Here is a 24428-nt window from a genome sequence, read left to right on the forward strand (position 1 = left end):
AATAATGGAAGGGGAAAGTAGAGCCTCCGGGGGGGGCTGCCACTCATTTGGCCTGTTACTTGCTTTTGCGTTGGGTTAGGGTTAAACTTCATGTTCCTTGTTTTTGTTCTTTTTTTTTTTTTTCTTGTTTCTTGTTTTTTAAGATTTTATTTTTTTACCAGAGATAGAAGAGCATGTGAAATCGGAAACAGCTGATTACCAGTGCCCTTATAGAGCACGCCTATTAAAAATCCCCAAAACATTATAAATTAAAGAGGCAGTAATTTAAATAAATTACTTTTTTATTGAAGCTATAGATCTCAAGAGTGCCTGTGTCCTACAAGGAACACATATTTCACAACTGATTCATTTGCCCCTTACTCTGAGCACATGGGATAATAAAAGAAAGTTTTAGATCATCATTATCCAAAGGATAACTTTGAATGCCCTTTCTCAGCATGCTTCTGAAAACATCATTTCATACCTCATTCAATGCCACATATAAATGGTATTTGCTGGACAGTGTGGAAAACAGAAACATCCGTGCTAAAAGCCAATGGTAAACACCAAGATTAGAAAATGGATTGCAAAGATCGCATGTCCCAGAACAGGCCATATGCTTTTACCTACATGATGAATAAAAAAAGGACATTTTCCCTCAATTTATGCTGTCTTCAACACTAACAGAGGGAGAATTCTTCTAAACATGTTGCATCGGATGCCTTTAACAAGCAAAAATTCCTAACTCCAGGGACTCAGCATATGTAGGCTATGTCCATACAGAGAAACCAGCTTTTGGGAGGAGGAAGGAGGAAAATATCACTGAATTAAGTCAGTTAATTGAATTTAAAATACCTGGTTGTTTGAATTCAACTATTTCTTTTTCAAAAACGTACTTCTATTTTGATGTAGTTACATTTGCCCAAAAAAGCAAACTTGGAGAAAATACACATTACATTCTTTGGAGTTTTTCAAAAAAACAGCTTGCAACAATTAAAAGATGGAGAAAGCTTGTAAGGCTGGAAACTTCTGTGAATTATCACCATTCCATTATACTGCACTTCAATTTTGCTTCCAGCAATTTGAAAGATGCCTTTAAGCTTTCTGTTGGGGAATCATGAATCCAAGCCTTAATCTCCACCATAGCTTCCATCTTTGAGGCAAATCAAGAAAATATTCTGCTGTCTTTGCAGGTGAGCCCCATTCAGCAACTAGATTCCAAAATATAGCAGGGAGGAAACTGGTCAGTGGTGTTCATACTATGCTAGAACATCATGGGGACTCAGAGGCCCACCCAGTTCAAACTATCCATTTTACCTACTTTACAACACAAGGAAACAAATGCTAACAGGTGAAGGGAGCCCCAAATCTCACAGCATGACACAATAAGGGTCAGAACTCAGGTGTCCTGGTTTTCAGATCAGTGTCTCTCTGTTAACACTAAAAGTCAAAGTTTGGTTCTAGAAAATCTGTAATGCCCAAAAGACCTTAAATGCCCTCCCTCCAAACCAGTCTTGGTAATTTCTCCATGGCTTTCACAGAAGGGTAAATGTCTAGTTGGAAGGCCTTTACTAATTTTTATGTTATCTTCTTCCTTCATTCGTGTTTGGTAATCAAAAATAGTTTATCATAATGCTCTCAGTTGGAAGGTCTTCATATTACAGGCAGATACTGTTATGTTCTGGTAGAGAATGGCAGCAGAGTTGGGAAAAAAAGAATGTGGTTTTTTTTCTAACCACAGTAGGTTTTTTCTATAACAATGATTTCACTTTCTAGATATAAAACAGGCATGGTTTCTCTCACCCTGAACTTCTGCAAAATCTAGATTTGATCAAATTCAGAAACTGGTGATTTGATCAAATTCAGAATCCCATATTTTGGGATGATGTGTTCTAGCAGAAAGCCATTGGTTGGCTATATTTTGCTCTTTCTTCCCCAAAAGATTTTTAAATAGTTTTCATTTTTAAAAGGATTTCAACTTCAGATTGTGCCCATGCCAAAGTCTCTATACATCTAATCAATAAATAAATAAGACAAACAAAGCAGCATATGTTTATCCTTTACCATTTGGGAAGTGTACATTAATTACGCAGATTGTCTCCTATGCATCTCCCCCTACCCCCTCCGCGTCGCAGACAGCAGTGCTCAAAAGGGTCCGCAAAATAAAAACGTATGGGGTAATTAAATGGATATTTATAATTAGAACTTAATAATTTGCATCAGGGACAAATGAGCTCTGATTTTAATCTGCAGCGCATTTAGATTAGCCCAAAGATAGTGTAATTTGATGGTTTATAGGCCTCCTCTCAGATTATGAAACAATACCAAGCCTTCAAGTGCAGTGTGTCTATGTCAGGAGTGTGTTAAAGAAGAAGATGCAATGAAAATGTTTGACAACGTGAAAGCAGCCATAAATTACATGACAACTGTGTAAAAGTCATGATGAAACAAATAAAGGGCTGACCTATAATGCGTCTGATTCATTGTGACACACACAACTCCCTGCACTAATCTCTGCCCAGCAAACGCGCATTCTTAAGCGGGGAACTACTTAGCACCAGGAACGTTGTAAATTATCACTAGTCAACAGCATTGATTTTTAGTCGACATTTCAATCAGGTTGAAGTAGAAATACTACCCGGCTCATCCAACAGCCTCTTAACCAGTCCACTGCCCCTCTGAGGTCTCCTTGGTTATGGCTTTGTTAAATTTCCATTGCTCTCACCATTCGATATTTATTGTAGCTTTGCCACATCCAGGCACTTGGCCTGAAGGGTCACCGGCCTGCCTCTTGGGACATTAAATTTGTGCTTACCTAACGAAGGCAGAAACAGAAAAAGAAAAAGAAACAAAAGGCCATCATCAGAGATGTGGCCTGATTTTCACTGATTTTCAAGGGAAGAGAAGGAAAACTAGGGGGTGCGAGAGAGGGAAATAAGAAGGGTTCTAAGGCCATGATACGCTTTTTATCATTTCAGCTTTATCATTTCAGTCTAGGAGACTCAGCAAATAAAACTAAGAGCTTCTCCTCCAGGGTGACAAAGGAGAACCACTACACTGTTGACCCAGGGGTATACAGAGACAACGAAGAGGGCCAAGAGAAGGGGTGAGAGGGAAGGGCTTGCATGACCTCCATTGAGGACATCCATGCCCCGGGAGAGAGTGCGAAGTGAAAGTGAAACTGTGGAGCTCTTGGCCCACATGGGTTCTCAGCAGCCACCTCCATCCTACCTCAAGCTCAGAAGACAACCTGGATGTGAGCGACAACTTCTTTGTGATGGATCTGAACAGCCTCTCTTGGTTCTAGCAGAAGGACTTACCAAGCGAGCAGAGCTCCCATCCGACACTCGTCAGTGCCGAGGCCAACTCTTCCACTCCTCTCACAGGGCCTCCACATGCAGTAGGCGCTTCTCAACTACCAAATGATTCTGAAATTCTATCAGTGGAGGTCTATGGTGGTCCGGCCAATTCGGAAGGATGGAGAGTACAGGAAAACAGTGACATTTGGTTTTGGAATACATTGTGTAATCCATCTGCAACGAACCTCAGGTCTTCCTTCAGCAAATATTAATAGTGCCAGGGCAGCCTGTGGAGTGACTGGGAGAGGCCACCATGCAGCTGAAAACTTGCCTCTGGGGAAGCCACATGCGGATCATACGGAGCTGTTGACTGCAGTTTCCATTCAAAACTTCCCTCAAGTTTCCAGCATGCCTTCCGGACTTGCCTTACCACAGCACTTGTTCAGCCAGAAATGAAAACCTCCTCGAAGCAGATTATGATCCCCCAGTACCCATCGTCCTCAGAAGCACCCCTGTCATGCACACTCACTCACACTCAGTCTCTCCCTCCCTGTATAATTCTGATTCTCCCCACCCTTTGAAGGTACAATCCGAGAAGTGAATGCCACAGAGACAACACACAGAACTGCTGCAGGCCAAGTCTCACCACTCCGTAAAAGTCCTAGCTTGGCTTCTCATTCAGCCCGCTGCAGTCTCCTAACCAAGCCACACACAAACAGTAAAACCTCCTCCCTCTGTTTTTCAGGACCCTCACTCAATTTCTGGCTCATTCTAGACAGATGGGGAAATGACTACTTGCAAAGCAGAATTCCTTACATTGCAACTTTTCCCAACAGCTCCGTGCTCCTTCAATATGCCCAGAACTGGAGGGGAACATTCTTCCCTTTCCCAGAAGATTGAAAAACTTGACCACAGAACCCATGGGAGGGACAACTGTCCAGCACCAGAGCTTCCTGCCCAGTTGTTGCCTGGCGCCGCCGAAGAAAGCTGCACACGTACTGAGGCAGTAGAAGAGGATGGTGGCCGCAGGCCAAAGGATTGAACAACTGTGGACCCTCAGTGAAGTCATTTAACCCTTGATGAACCCCAATTTCCTCCTCTACCAAATGAGGCTAATGGGAGTGTTTCCTTTCCGGGGTTGTTGTGGGATGGAATATCAATGTGTCAGACACATGGTAATGACAACAGCAATTCTGGAGGTGCAGCCCCCGGAGCAAGTAATGTCTGTGCTTTCCCTCATTTACTTCTCACATGGACTCTGTAAGGTAAGGGACCTTGAGTTGTCTCCATTTCACAGAGAGGTGAAATGATTCCCCCAGACTCTCCCAACCAGTTAGCGGTGATGTAGAAATCTGAACCCAGAGTAACTGCGTCACACACCCAGGCACAAGCCTCTCATAAGGCAGCACATGCCTATGGGGAGAGAGGATTCCCACCCACTGAGGGAACTGCCACCAGAAACATAATGAGGCCCTGAGCTCTTTAGAGCGCCACCTGCCCTGCTCTTCTCTCATCCCAACCTGCTCACCCCATAGTGGGGGAACTACATTGAGACCCCAGGAGCACACAGTTCCAAGCCATGAGTCATAACCATAATAGTAATGAGCTTTTGTGACATGTTTTACCATGTGCCCAGCACTGAGCCCAGCACCCCCACGTGCTCTCATAGGATGCTCAAAGGCCCTATGAAGCGAGCCCCGTGATTCACCCAACTTTACAGATTGAGGAAACGGCGGCTTAGGGAATGAAATCTGCCCAAGGTCACACAACTAGAAATGGTATTACTTCTTTAACCTCAGCGTAAACCATTTTATTTCGTGTAATCGAAGGGAAGAAGAAAAGAAAGGAGAGAAACCATATGTTACGGGCATATTTCCCCTCTTTCAGTCCCTCTTCCCTTTCTTACCAGCTCAGGTTACAAAGACACCTAGGTGGGAGAGAAGACTGCCTCTAAGGGCTTGGCTGAGTTGGGGGCGGTATCCATGGGATAAACCCAGAGGCCCCCAAATTTTCCCAGTTTTTATTTGCTACTAGAAAAGGAGAAGAAAATCCCGCCTCCCTTATGAGGCCTCAGCCAGGAGAAGTAAATGTGATTTTATCACATTTTATATAGATGTGCACAATGGTGATTTTCAAGTCTATGATGGGAAAAATATTTTTTATTGTGTGAATCTCATTTCAGACAGGTCCCCAAACCACTAGAACGCCCTAGTGTCCCCAAGGTGGGATTCTATGAACCCAGCTTTAGCCCCAGCAGCTCCTCTGGTGGGAACTAGAACATGCCTCCTGCCAGTTAGTAACAGGGAAATTCAATTACTTTGCCACTTGTGGCAGAAGGGCAAAGACTGCACATTAAAAGAGCTAAAAATGTCAGGAAGTTATTGGGATGATGACTCTTGCTTGCCAACATTCATATATGAATGCATAATGTCACAATAAACGAAAAAACACAGGAAGAGGCCAAGAAGATAAGAAAATCGAGAACAAAACAAGCCCAAACACATGGGTTTGCCATCGGTCCTGCCCAGGAAAGGCTGTGCCTCTAGCAAGAGCACCTTTTCCCCATCCCTGGCCTTTCCTGAGCCTTCCTTGCACATTATTCTCAGCCACCGACAGCTTAATTCACAGGCCCCTTCCAACAAGTTAAACTTCAGCCATTTAAAAAAAAAAAGAGTTTCCACTGATTTCCTACCTGCACACACAGGCACGCCGGCCACGCCCCACCCCACTGCACCACGAGCTCTCACACCTGGTCGCCTGAACACAACCAAACCCTTCCCATCTGGCCCTCGGGTTACTGGCGTTATCACAACTCTTTTTTTCCCAATGGCAAGCCAGGAAAGATGATAGAACCCGCGTGTGTAGCCAAAAGACTGGCCTCAACTGGTTCAGAGGAGGGAAAAAATTGAGCTGTGCGTCTCTTTATTTTTTTATTTTTTTTTATTTTTTATTTTTTTGCCTTTAGCCAAAAGACCAGGGAGCATTTGATGTACAGTCAGCAGGTATTTAAAAAAGAAAGAAAGAAAAAGGAAAAAAAAAAAAAAAACACTGAAAAGGCTTGGCTGCACTGGGGCCCTGACACGCTCTCATCTAAAGCCTGGCCCTCGGCCAAGTTCATCTGTTAATGGACAACCACAACCAGGGCCCGCACCTCCCCCACCTCCCACTACCCCTCCCGAGTCTTCTCTGTTCTCCTACCTCTTTCGAGCTCCTAAAAACTAGACATCGATTATGTCTGCACTTTTCCCTTTCTATTCAAGATAAACAAAGTGCTTCAAGTTCAGGGCGCACCCTGGGACCCCTGACAAAACAATCTATCATTCTGTCTGCTAAACCAGTCTGGCTACACCACGGCCAGGGAGAGTAACGCTCCCAATGTACAATTTTCCCTTTGTGCTCCTTCCCTCTTGCCACTAACCTCTTTTCTTTACCACCTTCTCCGGAGCAGATGGACTTGACCACTTTGCTTAAGCCCCTCCTGGCAACCTCAGAAATTAGAGGAAAAAAAAAAAAGAGCTCCTGGCTACCCCTCCTCCGGCCCAGGTTTTTCTCCTCCCTGTGTGTTGCCCCCACCGTCCTGCACACACAGACACAAATCCCGTTGGACCCACACAATCTTTTCGACCCTCTCACCACTGACACTAACCCAGAAAATAAATTAAATACTGGGACTGCCCCCTCCTTTGCTTTCTGCAAGAATATTTTAAGTGAGTTTTGTTTTAAATCATATCCATTAATTTACCCTGCCTTGCAATTAAATGCAAGTACACTTTTTACAACCAGTACGGAATGTATTAATTATAACTACAAATGGTCAAATGAGAGCACAGTCCCTCCTAAAAATATTAATAAAATACATAATAAATAATATTAATGAAACAGAAATAGATTCATAAGCCTTGGCCAGGTCTTTTATTATTTCACGCAAGGGGAAAGTCCAGCCAATGAAACTTGCTCCGTACACTTTGGCAGGACTCAGACCAACCACTACCATTAAACTCAAGAGTGTGTTTTGGCAGTGCCCTGGCATTGGGGGACCCTGTGCAGACACCACCAGGAGACGCTGACCCCAGTGCCCAAGGCAGGATCCATAACATCTTAGCCTTCCCATGTGATCAAGAAAAGTTACCCACAGGCTGCTTCCCTCTTCCAAGGCTCCCCAGGCAGCTGTTCTGGCAGTGTCCACCCCGCCCCTCAAAAGACAAATGAAATCCCCCAGACCCAGTGGGAAATAAGCCCACCTAAATGAAGGACTCAAGACTGGGGCACCATGAGCATCTGGGTTAAGGCACGGAATCCTGCACCAGCCTTGGAAGCTGCCTTTGTTCCTGCCACACCGCCAGGCCCCTGCTAACCTGTCTCCACAACACTCTGCCTCACGCCTCACCCCAGCACTCCCTGCCCCTGCCCCTCCCCCCAAATCCAACACACCCACCGCACAATCGAATCTAATTAAGATCAGGAAGAAATTTGCATTTTCTTTTCACTGTACCCCCAGTAATCACAGAAGTTCTTCAAATTTTGAGAATTTTGTTCCTCTGCTAATTATTTCCCTTATTTTGCATTTCAAGGCACAAAGACAGTCTATCTCACTGGTGGTCTATTAATAGTTTGAAGTTTTGAGCATCAGAAGGTGGTTTTTTTTTCTTTTAAATCGATTCTGTCATTTCCAGTTTTGTAAAAAGGTTTTGTTTTGTTTTGTTTTTTTGTTTTTCTTTTTTTGGTGGTGGTGGTGGTATTAATGTTTCTTCAGAAGGGCAGCTTCTGGGCCATTCTGGGTATTATGATTTGGTTTCCCCCTTACAATAGTTACTCTCTGCCTGGTTTACTGATTTACAGAACCTTGGTTATGTGAATGGCGAAAAAGAAAAAAAGGAAAGAAAGAAAGAAAATTCCTTGGCATAAGTATATGTTTGCTGATCAAATTTCAGATCATGTGTTGTTCATTATTATGACTTTACTTGAAAAACAGTTTGCCACAGTGGGATGGATTCACTTATATGCTTTCTACCCCTCCACTCCCTTTAAGTACTTCGAAAAACAGTACAATTTTTTTAAGGTACATTTAAAGCATGAACTGGTTTGGATTAAAACAATGTTTCACCGTCTGTAAATTCCCTGAAAATACATTTTCGAAAGCCTTATGCAAAGCCATATGATTTTGAAGCAGCTAATGAGATTGTCCCACCAACAAAATTTAATGGTGACTTAAGAAATTCTAATACTTTTCATTTACTTCCTGTAGAATTATTTGTGTACTTGACATTTATACAGTTTCTCCATTATATAACAATCTACCCTGGGTACACTAGATTATGCCAATCTATTAGAATGAAATTGGTACTCCATATAAGCAGAAGTTTCCAGTCCGCTTTTGACTTACCATTATGTTTCAATGTAAAGTGTTATTATAGCAGAGTATAAAGCACAGCTCCTCCATGCTCATGTTTTTAACTCTAATACTGTAATCTTTCTTGCTGCTTCTAGGGCTGTGTCAGTGTTTACATTCCTGGAAGTTAAATAAACCGACATGGCAAAACTCCTGGATAGACTGAATAATAAGGCTTGTGATGACTAAATTGTTTACTTTTTACCTTGTTAGGATCCCTTTCTTGTAAAGTTTGGGGGAGAGAGAGAGGAGAGAAAGAGAGAAGGAATGAAGGGAGTGATGCAAGATAGAAGGAGAGAGATTTATACACTGGCTTCCATATGTCACAAAGACCTTCCTATCCACAGCCAACGCGACTGAAGCAGCATGCATAAGTCAGTGTTGCTTGTTTTGTTTTCTTAAATACCAGGTCAGCTGAATACCCCTTTCTCCACTGCCCACTCAGTCCCACATAAAGTATGAAGATTTTTTTTTTTTTTGCCCATTTTCAAATAGCAAATTATCCATTAGATTTCATCATATCTTAGTAAAGCAATTACATCAAGAAAATGATAGTGCGTGTGGAATCAATTATGCATGCAGTTGGCCGGAGACCAAAGGCTGTGAAGTCGGAGAGGGCAGAATCGCTCGACACACACAAATAAAAAGCCCCTGGATCTCACAGATGGACCCCATCAGTTCATCTTACTGCCTAAAAAGTTCATGCACTTAATAATTTATTTGTGTTCTGGATACTGTTTCCCAGCTGAATATTAACAACTTTAAACTGAAGCATGCTTTTAGCATGGTATAGATGGAAGTCGCAGTAGGGCAGTGCTAGGTCCCTCGGAGGTTAAAATTAGAGTTATGTTTCTTACACACTGTTCATTTTCCATCACAATTTATTTTCTTTCATTAAACATTCCTTTTAATCAGAATATCAGTTTCGGTGTTCTGATTCTGCTTGTTAACCAGTGATAAACTCACAAACCCAAGATGAACATCAATAATACAGCACAGGTTATTCAACAGCAAAGGCAAACACCAAAATCACAGGCTCTCAAAAATTGGAAACCGTTAGTTAGCACCTTGTTTTCACGACCAGGACACTCGTGTACCTTGAGGGAGACACTGGGAGCCCAGGGAGCCTGGAGACCAGGATATACTTTGGTGATGAGGGGAGGACACATTGTAGCTCAGAGCAGCAGCTGAATGGGAAAACTTACTTGATCTAAAAGATAAAAGAGTCAGCCAAACCCAGGCCCAAGTTCTTTAGGTGCTAGCCATCTATCTAAAGAAGGAATCTAAAGCATTGTTAGAAAGGTTTGTAGTTCTGTAGCCTTCCCTCTTCCAAAGGAGAAACCTGATGTCTTAATACACTGGAATAGCCAAGGCTTCCTGCCATCAAACTGCTAACAATAAAACTGCCCTGCAACGTTCGTGGGGAAGAGAAACTGGCAATACATATTTCTCTATGTATCTGGAAGTGCCTCAATCATATACTTAAATTTTACAGTCTTCTCCCCAAATGAGAACAATTTCCAGCCAACACGTTCACAAACTGTACTTAACGTTAAAAGAAAACGGATAAAACATATGTAATTACTCAAGGTTAGACTTCTAATTCCTCAATTCACTAAAGGAAACTTGGCAAGAAGATGCATCATTTTGCTCCTTTCTACTGGGGCATCTGAGGAGGAGAGCCACTGAGGCAGCTAATACACAAAACATGATCAAAAGTGATTAACAACAGCTTCATATGCAAATTGCATTAATGAAGGAGTGCAAAGTCATCATGTAAATTAAATATGTCAAATCTCTTGGTGAACTTTCAATCTTGAGAAGAAAAAACACTGCTTTAATTTTTTTACATCATCAATTTTGCAAGATTGAAAATCTAAGAATCTTGGTGCTATAAACAATTTTCACCTTTTTTTTCTCCTTCAGCAGGCTGACAGGCCAGCCTGATGTGCACCGAATGTACATGTTAATAGGCCAATCAAAAATGCAAAACAATTCGCAATTACTGGAAGGACCTAATGGTCATTAGAATTTACAACTAGGTAATGAACTGAAGTCTGCCCACACCATGCATATTCATAAAGCAATTTAGCCTTTGAAGATTAAAGAAGTGCTTAAAATTCAAATGAGCTTTAGCAAATTATCAGTAAGATTCATCCAAAAAGCAAAGGGTTTTTCTTCCTATGATTTCCTCATTTTTTTAATGCAAAATTGTTATATCTTCCAGACTGAGCTTAAACTAAACATAGAGCTTCTAGTCAAGCCAAAGGGGCTAAGAGACAAACAGAGGCTGCAAACATCGTCACGGACTTTGTTCATAAAACTAAGCCCTTAAGAGCCAAACCTATCTCTAAACATGGTAATTTATCAAAAACAGCCCAGAGTCGCTCATAGGCAGTACTGCACAGTCCTCCAACAGAACAGATTAACTCGAGTCCCTCCACCCTCCCAAAAAGCCTTTTCCCCCTCAAGTTGTCTCTCCTGTGTAAACATCCACTGTGGTATAAAAACAGCTTTTTCACTGGCTTGGAGTGGCATTAATTTTAGAAGTTTCTGCTTCCAAAGGGAAACCAGCAAGAAAGGAGAGGCACAGGAGGGAGAGGAGCAAGGTCTGGTTTACTTCTGAGGAGTGCATGTCCTGTTGCTTGAGATCTGCCTTTCTGATTTCCCCCATTCAGCACTAGCCACACTGAATCCATGGTGAACGGGTCATGCAGACATCAGCTGACATTCAGAAGGCCGTGGTGTCCACCCACCACCAGCATCCCACCCCAGTTATTAGAGTATCGTGGGAACCTGGATTTTCAGGCTTTCCAATTACTAGTCTGGAAAAGAATCCTTTGCTTGAATGCTAACTCACACCTTGCTAACCTCCTGACATTTAAAAAATTCTAGTGACAGAATTCCCAATGAACTCCTCTTCCACCCAACCCGAACCTCTCCAACCCAAGTGAAAGCAAGAAAGTATATGTTAAGTCCTATCTTAGCTGGTGTGCAAGTCAGACTGAGAATAACAGCTTCGAAAGGCCACGTGTCCGAGCTTACCGCTCCACTGCTAGACCCAAAAGCTCTCTGCTGTGGGGATTTCATTTGAACTGCTATCGAAGAATATTCCAAGAACCTCTCTCCTCACCCTTCTCCCCCTCTCTCCCCCAGCCTCAGACTTTCTCCTAGAGTTGATCTTACCAGAAATGTGGATATTATCAAGGAAATGGGAAAGAGAAGGGAGAAAATCTCAGGTACTACCCCCTGATTTCTTAACTCTCTTATCCTTGGGCCCTGCTCAGAAATGTGCCACATTTTAACATTTATATTAGAAAGGATAGGATGCAGAGCTGCATGGAACCCACATCCACAACCAACTGTATGAGCCACAGGTCCACAGTCCTGACCAATTCCGTTTGACACTAATGTTACTCTACATGAGTAGAGTTCAACGAGGGTTGATATGGGATGTGACAGGGTAAATCAGAATTAGATTAAAAACAAAAGTTTAGAAACCGATGCTACACTGCAGAGCAAATGGGACTTGAAGGCCAAATTTCCCCTAACTGCCTTCAAGTGATTTTCCCTATTAGAGCGTTTGCCTGCCACCCCCCTGCTGGCAACACCACAATCACATCAGAAAGTAAAGTGGAATGCATATAGGAAGCCTTGAGATATTCCTCCTTAAATACAATACCTATATACTTAATATATAGCAATTAACTTCTGGTCAGGAGTGTGCAGGCAGCAGGCTGCCCCAAGCAGATAGGAGGGGAGGGGGGCCCAGAGCTGGGACAAGCACAAAAGACAGGTCCAACAACAATGCCTGCTGTCAGCAGCTGAATTATTTTTATACAGGAATTTTTATCTCTATTGTACAAACAAGTACGTGTCTGTGCTGACTTGTTAAGCAATCCACTTGTATGTAGAATAAGATTTTTTTTTTCTTTCTTGCTACCAGTCACACAGCTCCAAGATCAGAAGAAATACATAGTCTTTGAAGCTGCTCAAATGTTTTAGTTAAAAGGACAGCAGTTGTTTTCAAAGATCCAAGAGTATCTTTATCAGAATTAAATTTTTCCTTATTGATTTTTTCCCCTTAACATAACAAAAACATAACATGAGAAGGTTATGATTTATTATTAAATTTTTTTTCAGCCTTTAAATCATTCTTCAGTAGCCAATGTTCACTTTTAAATGTAAAGGAATAATTTTTTTTTAAATCTTAGGGTGCAATGGAGTAGGAGAGAGAAACTCACGCGATTTAAGATTGAACATTGGTTAATGCATTATTTTAACTGGGAACTGAAAAGATCTGGGGCAGGGGAGTTAAAATGGGGAGTAAATGGTTCACGGATGGGTTCCCCCCTAAAAGTAAATAAATCATAAAATCATGGTATACCCTGAGTTGGTGAAGGAGAATACTTCAGGTTTGCTTCTCTTAGATTTTTGAGGTTTGTTTTTGTTTGGGGAGAGGGGGGATTGGCCAAATATTAAAACTCTATATTTAAAACGTACAGGATCAGACTTGGCACACAGTGCTTTGTGTTTCAACATAAGAATCCAAGCTACACCTTATTTCTCTAAAAATTAACAGATGTGATTTCCTTGCAGCTTTTTTATGCATCATTACATGTTAAGAAAATGAACAACTGATGAATATAAATTTAAATGCCCTGATGCTTAGCAAAAAGCTTCCTTGTGTTTTTTAGAATGTTCAAAAAGCAAATAGAAAGGCGAGGTAGGTACACAACAACACCGGTGTTCTTTTTGAAGGCACCCTTGCAGGTTTCACAATAATTCCATTTTTTATTTTAATGGGAGTTTTTAATCAGTGGATTTGCCTCTATCTAAAACTAAAATCAAATTGTAGGTGTAATTGTTCATCGGCAATGCTAACAACAGTCAGAATACAAACAAAAACTCATTGTGAGTGACCAAAGGTCCCCAGGTATCCCCTTCATCAACATACCTGCTCCAGGTTCCCACTGGGAATTCCCTGGCAGAGACCGATTCAGTTCTGAATAACATGCTGCCAGCCCTATCTGGAAAAGAGTGTGCAAGGCACCTTCTCGCCTCTTTTACAGGAAGTTTAAACCTGATCATCTCACCTTTAGGTACATATAATTTGTTGTTTAGCACTCTGAGAACTTGGCATTTTATCTATCTAAAGAGATCAAAAAGGGAAAAAATAGGGCAGAAGATGGAGCGAGCTGAGGCCCAGCTTAGCTCTGGTGCACACGTCAATCGTGCACTGCACGTTGCCTTAGAGGACCAACCTGCGCAGGTAAATCTTCCAGCCGCATTGCATCAGATCCGCTCACATCAGTCTCCAGGGTGAACCAAGAGACGACACTTCAGTTCCCTGTCTGCAAACTTCTAATTCGCCAGTTCTTAGCAGCTTATTTTTCCAAGTGTTTTGTTTCAGGAAACATGTATTTTTCTTTATACGTTTTGTGGATCTACCACAACTGCTTCTGACAGCTGTTGATTCTGTTAAATGAACACATTATAAAAATCTTCTTTAAAACCTCAAGCAATGTGGACTCAAAAATATAATGGTGAAATATTTTAATGGAATTTCAGTTGAAAGTTTTTTTTTTTTAAAAAGTACAAATGAAGGTACAGAAGTCCTTTAGATCAGTACTAGATTTAAACTGAATGTTTCTCTCTCTCTCTCTCTCTGTGTTTGTGTGTGTGTGTGTGTGTGTGTGTGTGTGTTTAATGGGGAAAGAGGGGTGTTGCAAATCACCACAAATATTTACACTGTACTCCCTTTGTTCAAATCACATACTTTTAACAGGAAAAGCTGGAACTGTGGCTATTTAAAATTTTAAATATTCAAACGCCTGTAATTAACCATATGAAACAAATTATGTTGCATTTCTCCATACCAGCACATGCAAAAAAAATCTGGTGGTGAATTGGGAGGTGGCAGAGTTGGGGAGACAACTCCAAGAGAAGAAAAGGATGATGTTTTCATTTTGCTATAGATCAAAGGAGAACAAGAATGGAAACTGTGGCATATCGAGCATTTTTCCATTGCTGTCTTTCACACTGGGCTATCTAAGTTTATACAATTCCCCAGACTAGCTGCATATTAAGCTTGCTGTGTACAGCTTTATTATGGTGCGGTGGTGGAAGAAGCATTAATATTCCAGCTTCACATCTGACAGGGCATTTACATGCGCCCATCTGAGCGGCACCTGAGAGCTCCTCCAAGGTGCAGTAACTGTGCGCCTATTGTAAAGGCAAATGAAGCTCACCTATTCCCTGCTGGGATCAGAAGTGACCTCACCACCCCCCATGCCTCAAATCCTTCCCTTGCCAACCTAACTCAATGCCATTGCAGAATGACGAATGAGCTCAGAAATAGACCCCAAGTTACTAACCCTGCTAAGAACAGCAAAAGCCTTTGCTGAAATGTTTTAAAAATGCATAGGGAGTGCAGCTGGCCAGTAAAAAGCAAGGAGACAAATTCCAATGAATCCAATATGGAATACGTTACATTCTAAAACTGATTAGAAATACAGTCTGATGTTTACTGGCTTCAAATTGAGTTTGGCATCAAGCATACTGACTTTAATAATGCTGGCACTTTTAAAATTATTATTATTTTAAATCTGCCTTTGGTCTCTAGGAGCACATGGAGAGAGCTAAAGAATTCTTATTTGTCAGGTTACATTTCCTGGAAATTAAGTTTGTGACAGAAAATGACTCCAGTAGCAATAATATGGTTCGTGCTCAAATTAATTAGGTCATGTTGTAAAAACTACGTGGCAAATTACAAAGGTAAATTTACTGATATTGGCCAGTGCTCTGTACCCTGGTCGTAAAGGGAAGAAGCTGTTTAAGGATGCTCATTTACCTGGGTAGGAGAAAAGAACCAAGGAGGGAGGGAGACAATGGTCAATTTCCTATTTGTATTACAAATAAAAATAGTAGTCATTATCCATTAAATTATATAGTCTGAACATATTTTATGAACTTTATCAATGTCATCCAAATTGACACGTAACATACAAACCTGCTTGATTTGAAATAATGTTAAAAGTGGGCTCTAAGTTAGAATCTTTTTTTTCTTAATCCTTGAAATAACAACACTGCTGACATAGCCATGACCCAAATGAAATCTGAACAAGCAGAAAGGTACTAAAGATCCTTAGTGATTAAATCTCATGCTAAAAAAGTGGCAAGGTGCCAGGCTGGGTCCAGCTTGATGCTAAGTGCTTTTTATTGCACAAAGCTGGTACTACTGTATGTTAAAACAGACTTGGACTTGGGGTAAATTTTGTCAAATGATTTCTTTGTGCAATAAAGGGTGTGAACAGACCAACCAAAGTAGATTAAATTAACATCGAGTGACGCAATCTTGGTGCATCTCCCTCGCTGTGCTTTCTACTTCGGTTAAATTTAATATGTCCCCACAAAGGAAAGCCAAAGTTTCTTCCTTTCTTACTGACCAGCACGCAAAGCCACCATTCACCTATTCTCTGTTATTAAACACTTTCATTGAGAAATAACAAAAATCTAAAAAATGTTTCCCTAAGATTTGCATGTTTGTTATGTACCCCAATTTAGTACTCCCACATTAGCCAAACTACATGGAGGCTGCAGTGTGAAATTAATGATTTTCCAGGACTCTAAAAGGTGCCATTAATATGCATCCAACTCGCCTCCTCCCTGAGCTGAAGGTTGCCTGTCCTGACCCTGCCTGCACGTTTCTACACCCAGTTGCATTTTCCAGTCCATGTGCAGCTTCACAATTAAATGCCACATTCACTAAGAGAAAGGTGTGCAAAACATATTTCAGATCCTTTATAGTAAAGGCACAACTTGCAACACAACAAGGAATGGGGTGATCTAAGAAATTACAGCACTGGTTGTTGTTTTTTTTAAGCTTTCACAGAATAAACACAGAGAGCGGGAGGGAAACTTTGTCCCCCTCGCTCCTGTTCTTGAAGTGAATACATATTTGTGTTTCCAATAAAAGGCCATTTTTACATTAACTGTCTGTAACAGCAGGAGACAGAAAAACTAACACAATCTCCACATCACACACAGGACGATCTTCATATCACGTGGACCTATTCTCAAAACTATTATTTATAAAAGACGACTAGGAAAATGCACAATGCATCTTTTCTGTGTCACCACAAGGGTAATGTCTGAAGAAGTTTGGGATCTTTAGGATCTGCTACATTTTAGATATATATATTTTTTTTCCTTTTGGCTTTCCTTAGTAAGTTTAGCAGCCATGCGGGCCACTGTGTTTAATTAAGCTTTCAAAAGTCCTGACAATGCCAACAATTGTAGGACACTTCTGCGGCTCAATCATGCAATCACTGTGACAGTTCTATTTACAATTTGTCTTAGAAAGAGTTTCTCTGACATTGTACTTTGACAAAACATCCAAGCTGCCAGTTCACAACCTTTCTCTGTCTTATTTACAAATACAGCTTGTATATAGGACTCCCAGTTTCATGAACATGAGTCTTTGGATAGTGGCCTCGCAAACATAGGCTCCCTATGAAAATCCTAGGTATTTATTAGGAAACAATATTCTCTACTCTCTGGATTCTGAAGGTAAATAAAATGTTCACCAGTATATTGTTTTTGTGGTAGTGGTGTTTTTTTGTTTTAACTGCCATGCTGAAAATTCAGAGGTCAGTTGTTTTTATTCAGAATCACATAAATAAAGAGAAAAGAAAAATAAGTAGTCATAATAGCATACTATAATTTATAGTCTCATTTACAATTATACCACAAGTTACACAAATACATCCTCCAGTTCAGTCTGAGCTAGGAGAGAATCAGAATGGCTACAAAAAGAAAAGGTAAGTTAATTTTCTAAATTCTGAAAAGCATATTATATTTGATTTACTTTTAAGTAGCATGCTAATGTATTTCCATTTTGAATTAGTGTATCTCCCTTCTTTAGAGTATCTGTCTGATATATAATTATTTAAATACCAGCTATACTGTCTAGGCAAATAATTTTAAATACCCTGATATAAATGCCTATGTTATGATTTTAAAGAGAAAAAAATGTTATATATGAACAGGAGCAGGCTTTACTACATTTTATAGGATTTGTCATATTTTTTCTCTAGTCTCTCAAAAAGCTAACTTTATGACAGCCCAAACCTAATGTAAAGATTCCTATGTGCAATAAGCCAAAACCTCAAATCTGACATGATGGGATCATGCTTGGGTCTTTTCTATAAGGGAACAGCAGTTTCACATTCAGTCATCTTCCATGAATATTTCCCCCATCATAACATATGAGACTAAAAAAAAAAAAAGAAGAAAACAAAACAAAACCCCTATTGAAAGCTCTGACTGCAAGTCAAAGGCTGCTGATATCTGAGGGTGGATATTTGACACACACATTGATGAACTGGGCCCACACAACATAAGCTGCTAATTCCCAGCTAAATTAATACTACTTCAATTATCTCAATGGGTCACAATCACACGATATGTTGAATATTTAAATAAAATGAAAAAAGCAACCTGATTAACAACTATGTGTACAACTCATATATGTACGTGGATGAAGTGGTGGAGTACATACCCATCTACTCACCAGGTAAAAAGAATCCTCTCTAAAAAATACTCAGCTTGGGCCAGGCGCCGTGGCTCAAACCTGTAATCCCAGCACTTTGGGAGGCTGAGGCAGGTGGATCACCTGAGGTTAGGAGTTCAAGACCAGCTTGGCCAACATGGTGAAACCCCGTCTCTAGTAAAAACACAAAAATTAGCCAAGCTTGGCAGTGGGTGCCTGTAATCCCAGCTACTAGGGAGGCTGAGGCAGGAGAATCGCTTGAACCTGGGAGGCAGAGGGGCAGAGGTTGCAGTGAGTCAAGATCATGCCACCGCACTCCAGCCTGGGCAACAAGACCAAAACTCTGTCTCAAAAAAAAAAAACCTCAGCTTGGAGAGGCGTGAGTACAGTGAAAATGCATACCATTTTACTCAAGATGTAAAGAACTCTGCCTTATTCTCCTATCTGAAAGCCCCGAATTCTAAGTTTTATTTATCTTAGGGAGAATCTGTCACTGTTTTATTCTTGCTTCCTGCTTATAAAATGGTACAGGCTCACAGTGAACTCAAATCCAACTTACATCACTTTAATAAAGGCTTTCCTACCCAGCACGCTTAAATGACTATCTTTTATGTGGTTGCCAAACATATTCTTCTAGAGATTCATCAATATATCTCTTTCCTTAATACAAAAGCATTGCTTCTCTTTTCTTTTTGTGATACAATTCAAATATCTACTGAATGATTACTGTTATTGTTTCCTTCCTCATCATAAAAAGAAAAGCAGACTTGGAATTGCAGAGACGTGCTTTAGAGAAATGGGCTGGGGGTACACACATAGCCGTCTTCCAGAACTTCGCTTCAGGGGCACCTGAGGGCCAGAGCATCGGAATTTATGTGCAATGGTAGAATGTTAATTTCACCATAGGAAACTCTTAATTCATTACTGTGAATTATGAGAAGTCGTGATTCTAGTTACTGACATCTCACTTTGAGATGTGACCACACTATTTATGTTCAGCCAGTTCCAGGGTGGGAACAGGTGATTAAACACAATGAAAGAAATCAAGACTTTGTAATTATTCATGTACGAAAGGTTTACCTCACCTGGGTCGCAGCACTGGTTGTGCACCCATTGAATATCTTAGACATCTTAGAGAGCTTTTCGTCTCAGCTAAACAATTGATTATTAGCTCTATAAAATATATTTTAAATTTGCTTTTGGTTTTGGCTTCTCCAGGCTCTGCTATTGTACTTGTTCTTTAAAAAAAATAATAACAGAACCTTTAGACAACCAGGCAGTTCAAGCAAATATCTTTTATTCCCCTACATAGATTCGCAACAACAGCAGTAAAAGCCTTAACTATACGTGAGGCCTTCCCCCCAGCTTTTAGATTCCTCCTCCAAATACAGAGGCACAGAATTTTTGAGCTGGTTAATCTGAGACTGAATAACCTATTTGGGACCTCAGTAAGAAGTGTGGTTTTAATTCTTGCTTGACAGACACTGTGTTTTGTCTTTTAAACGAGCAGCTCGATATGTAAATACGATGTTACATCACGCAAGTGTTACTCCATATTTGGTGATTTAGCAAGGCTTTGGATCTCCGAAGACGACAAATCCCCTTCCGCCTGCTCTTGCTTCATTAATCATGCCTTACACTTCTGTTCATTTTCCTTCCAGTCACAAGACAACACATGGAAATGGTCATTCCCACATCCTACTGGGGGGTAGGGGAGATAAAATCTTCACCTACATGTCACATAAGGTAAATGTGGTGGATTCAAGAAATACACTGTGCAAATGCAGCTTCCCCAGTAGCAGATTTCCCATTTCACTAAAGGGAGTGTATCTGAGTGTAGCTGAGTGTTATTACAGAAAGCATTAAAAAAAGAAAGAAAATGCCACGTTTGGTTTTAATGATCAAATTCTAGAGGGGGAGAGGAGAAATAATATGACATTTAATCCCCTCTGGACCACTGACCTATTATGGTTCAACTTTGTGGTCAAACTAGGTCAGAGAGACAAGTTCCAGTGAATCAACTGATGATATGCACCACCCTTCCTAAAACTGAACAAACCTCTTGCCTTTTGGGAGCTGGGTTGGGGGCAGATGGAAGAAAGTGATCCACCAATAGGCACGGCATGTCGGTCATCACAGAATCTGTATCGACTTTGTCTAATGTGCTCAATCAAAAAATGTTTTGAGGGTCACTATATAACGTTGCTGTTTATCACTTAGAGCAGGGAATTTAAGTCCCACTGCTAGCCTTTAATTCCTTTTCCCTTGAGCTGCCGAGAAACCCACACACCTAGCTACCTCCCTGCTAAAATTAACCGAAGGAGGGAGGGCTGTTGAATATGCGTGTGGATTTTTCCGAGAAAATTTTTACATTGTGTTATAGCAGAAACAGTGGAGTCCGGACTGGACATTTGTAAGGGTGACATGAGGCTGTGTAAACCACAAACAAAATCAAGATACATCTGTCAAAACCACATCAGAGACAAGAGAGAGCACAGAGAAGCATTTATCATTTAGCTGAGGAGGCAGGCTGCAGGGAGCAGCCGTTCCTGTCAAACCAACCTTTTGAAATTTCCAACATGCCCTTAAACTTTTCGAGTAAGCATGTCTGTGCGCTTCAGCAACTGCCCTCTCTACTCTGGCCTGGCCAGTCGAAAATGGCATCTTAAAGTCAAGGTCATGGTGTCATCCCACCACGGGGCTGTGTTTAATTACAGCCCCATCCGGGCTGACAGCCAATATGGATCCAAGGCTAGCCCTGAAGCTCAGTTAACTCTTTCCACCTCCTCCAACTACCCTGCCAGCCCAGTCTACTTCAGGGAAGCCTTGAGAACGAGCTGAACCCCTAAGGAGGCCTGGCCAGATGTTCTGAGTCAAACAAGTCGTTAGCTGAACTGCAAATGTCTATATGGCCACTTTGCCTCTGACACGTCACCAAGTCTGGAAATGGACAATGGAACTGGACTAGGTGTTGTAAAGCTCAATACTTCAAAATGAGAAGGTGGGGATGGGGAAGAAAAGAAATCCAAAATCGACAGATCCAGAGAGAGGGTGTCTGGTGTGTGTACCTGTCCTGCCTACATCTGATTCAGTTAGGTGGAAAATATTTATTTTTCTGTGTTCTGGACGTAAGCAACAGAAATGATTATTTTAACATTACAGGGCTGTCATGGACAGTCACATGGAGAAATAGAGAAAGCACTTCACCACTCCTTACTGCTTGGCTACAGCACCTCTGAAAATGAAAAGAAAACATGCAAACAGCTTTTCTCCTTGCTTCTCATTTACCTGCTATGTGTTCCTGTTTGGGGCAAATTCCTCTAGATGACGTTGATAAACAATCGTCATCCTCTGGCGTGACCTGGATGCCAACCTCCACGGGATTGGATGCTTTTTTCATCTCGATTGGTGAAGGGGAAGGTGGCTTATCCACAGCTTTTTCTAAGCAGAGGCTGCCATTGCATTGTTTCCGTTTGTGCTCGATAAAAATAAGAATGTCCCCCAACGGGAAGTTCATCTGGCACTGCCCACAGGTGAGAAGGTCATGATCCCCTTCTGGAGCTCCCAACGGGCCGTGGTCTGGTTCATCATCTGTAAGAATGGCTTCAAGAGGTTCGGCTGTGGTTGGAGAAACAAAAGCACAATTATTAGAGTGCCAGAGAGGAGAGAAAGGGGGGAAAGCACATCTCAACCCCATGCTATCCTACCACATCATGTAAAGTGTTTCTAGGCTTCTCTATGTAATACCCAGAAAATGTGAGTATACAAGATGTACAAGGATGTGAAGGTTATCAACCAGAGAGCAAATTTATCAATGAGGCAAATCATCATATATGTATAGAAAACAGTCTTCCTTGCATAACTCCAGAGAACACACACACACACGCATATACACGTGCACACACACACAGCAACAAATGTGTCTGGTGTGTAAGTTTAGAAAGAATGCTACTTAAATAGTTAACACAGGGAACATAAAGGAAGCTTAAATAATAACTACAAGAAAAACTGGTTAAAAAACAAAGTGGAGAGAAACCAAATTTGTTTCTTTTTTCCTATACACTAAGTTGTCCATTGTGCCAAAGAATGAAAGGAGAGGTGAATAAACACACACACCCTTTGTGTGTGAATGTATATACTCCTAAGTAAACAGACATGGCTTCATAAATTAGAAAGCTACTATGTCATACGAAAAATGTGCCATATTTACACTGCCGTAATAAGAAAACGACTGCATGCACCTACGAAACGGATCTAAATAATAATCATGTCGCAGCATAATTCACACTGCCAAAAACCTTTCTGCTTTCACTCTCAGCAGTGCCACAAAATCAAAGAAATACCAAATTCACTGGCAATACTTCTCAGACACATTAGCTAAATGGGATACTTTTGAGTACTTAAGAAAATAAGCCAATTAGTCATTTTTTTTTTATTCTGAGAAACGGAATGCCTAAAATATTCTAAATATGTTTGCACTTGGTGTCATCCATGACATAAAAATCAGAATGGTCAAGCAAACACCACATTTCAGACCAAGGCTGAGAAGTCCTTTCTTTAGACTTGAAATACTTCACCTAATGTTGTCAAAGTTGACTAATTTTCTGAATGAGCTCCAAAATGCTTCATTATGTGACTATTTCTGCACACATAATCACCAGCGGATGGTATAACAAGGTAGCCATGTCTTTTTCCTGTTGGCTTTTTTTTTTAACTTTGTACTAAAATACTCCAGCATCTACTTTACCAGCTTCTATCATTTTTTAACCTTCCAAAGGGGAAAAGAGAGTTGGTAAGTCTCTGCTTATGAAATCTTATGCTTGCTCTATCAAAAAAAAAAAAAAAAAAAAAATACAAAATACAAAACACATCCAGGATGCTGCCAGTTAATAAAACTGAAGCAGAAAATGTACAAGTCTTAAACAGTTAATCAGTCTGACCTTCTTTAGCAAGCTGCCAATTTCACATTTAATGAACTTAAAGCCACAGAGAATCAAAAAATAGATTTTAATTTGAGTGTAGAATATTGGAACAGATTTTGATAAAGTGCAAAAATCCAGTGAACTCAGGTTAAATTTATTTCAACCCTACCCAGGCTGAATATTGAGGGGGAAGATCTGGAGTAACTCCCAGATGTGCTAGGTGAAATAATATTGAGAGAGCCCTGCCTAGCTGCACCTGTGCTCAAGTAGGACATCTCATAATTTCTAGCCTCTGGTACTCCTCCTAATTTAACATAAGGTCACCACAGGAATATGAAGGTTATATTCCTACTAATAAAGACAGTAAAGTAAGCATTTATGTTTCTTTGCCCAACATACTGGCCAAAAGATAAATACAGAATACATATGCATACTTTTCAAATAAAAGAAGACAAACGGAAGTGCTTCTGCATTGTGCCTTTATGTCATTCTTCTCTTACATTTGCTTCCATTTTGACCAAGTGAGGAATAGGGAACTCATTCTCAAAATATTCCTGTTGTCTGAATTAAGGATTTTAAGTACACATTGATAAATGTGGCTTTTTTGTTTAGCATTAGCTACAAGTTCTGAGGTTTACAGACTGAAGGAAGACTCAGAAAAATATTTTATTTTATCAAAGTTAGTAGTACACAGAACCTTTGCAAAAAAAATTTTTTTAATTCCACCGTTAAGATTCTTCCCCCCCCCCCTCCAAGGCCTGATACATTTCTAAAAGTGGGAATATTATTTAGGTGCAAAAGGAAATATTCTCCTAGGTATCAAATAGTTAAAAGTAATGTGGTTCAAAACAGACTTGGTTAAAGTCTTCTAAATGTAGTGACTGAACTGATTTACAATCAAAACCGGGAAATGAAGTGGTAATTCAGAGGTTGCTGATTACACCTCCACATTTCACCTAATTAATTTTATAGGAGGCAAAGTTCTTGAAAATAACAAGATGATCAAATGTACAGATATAAAACCTGTAACCTCAACATTTTCTATGCTCTTAACGTAAATTATTGCTAATTAACAAGAATTATATCCTGATGTATGAAATACATTTAACATCGGTCTCCTTGCAAAACATTTGGCTAGTGATGTTCAGAGAAATACCAAACCGTGTTTTAATATTGCTGCTATATTATTAAAAATCAGACAAAGTGGGACACAAAGAAAATATGAAAACACAATTCTCATAGTGTAGTCTACTGATTTGCATTGACATCTTTTCTCAGTGGCAATC

General features: G+C 40.6%; 1 protein-coding gene across 9 annotated transcripts in view; it reads right to left on the minus strand.

Moving 5' to 3' along the window:
- Positions 1-24428, minus strand: part of BCL11A (BAF chromatin remodeling complex subunit BCL11A) — a 100996-nt gene that overhangs the window by 71275 nt on the left and 5293 nt on the right. For all 9 annotated transcript variants that reach the window (XM_023228287.2, XM_023228290.2, XM_023228292.2 and 6 more), the window contains one exon: positions 21509-21838. In XM_023228287.2, the coding sequence (XP_023084055.1) occupies positions 21509-21838 (330 nt within the window). The remainder of the gene's footprint in view (positions 1-21508; positions 21839-24428) is intronic.

Source organism: Piliocolobus tephrosceles, chromosome 15, assembly GCF_002776525.5.
Source record: "Piliocolobus tephrosceles isolate RC106 chromosome 15, ASM277652v3, whole genome shotgun sequence".
Lineage (NCBI taxonomy): Eukaryota > Metazoa > Chordata > Mammalia > Primates > Cercopithecidae > Piliocolobus > Piliocolobus tephrosceles.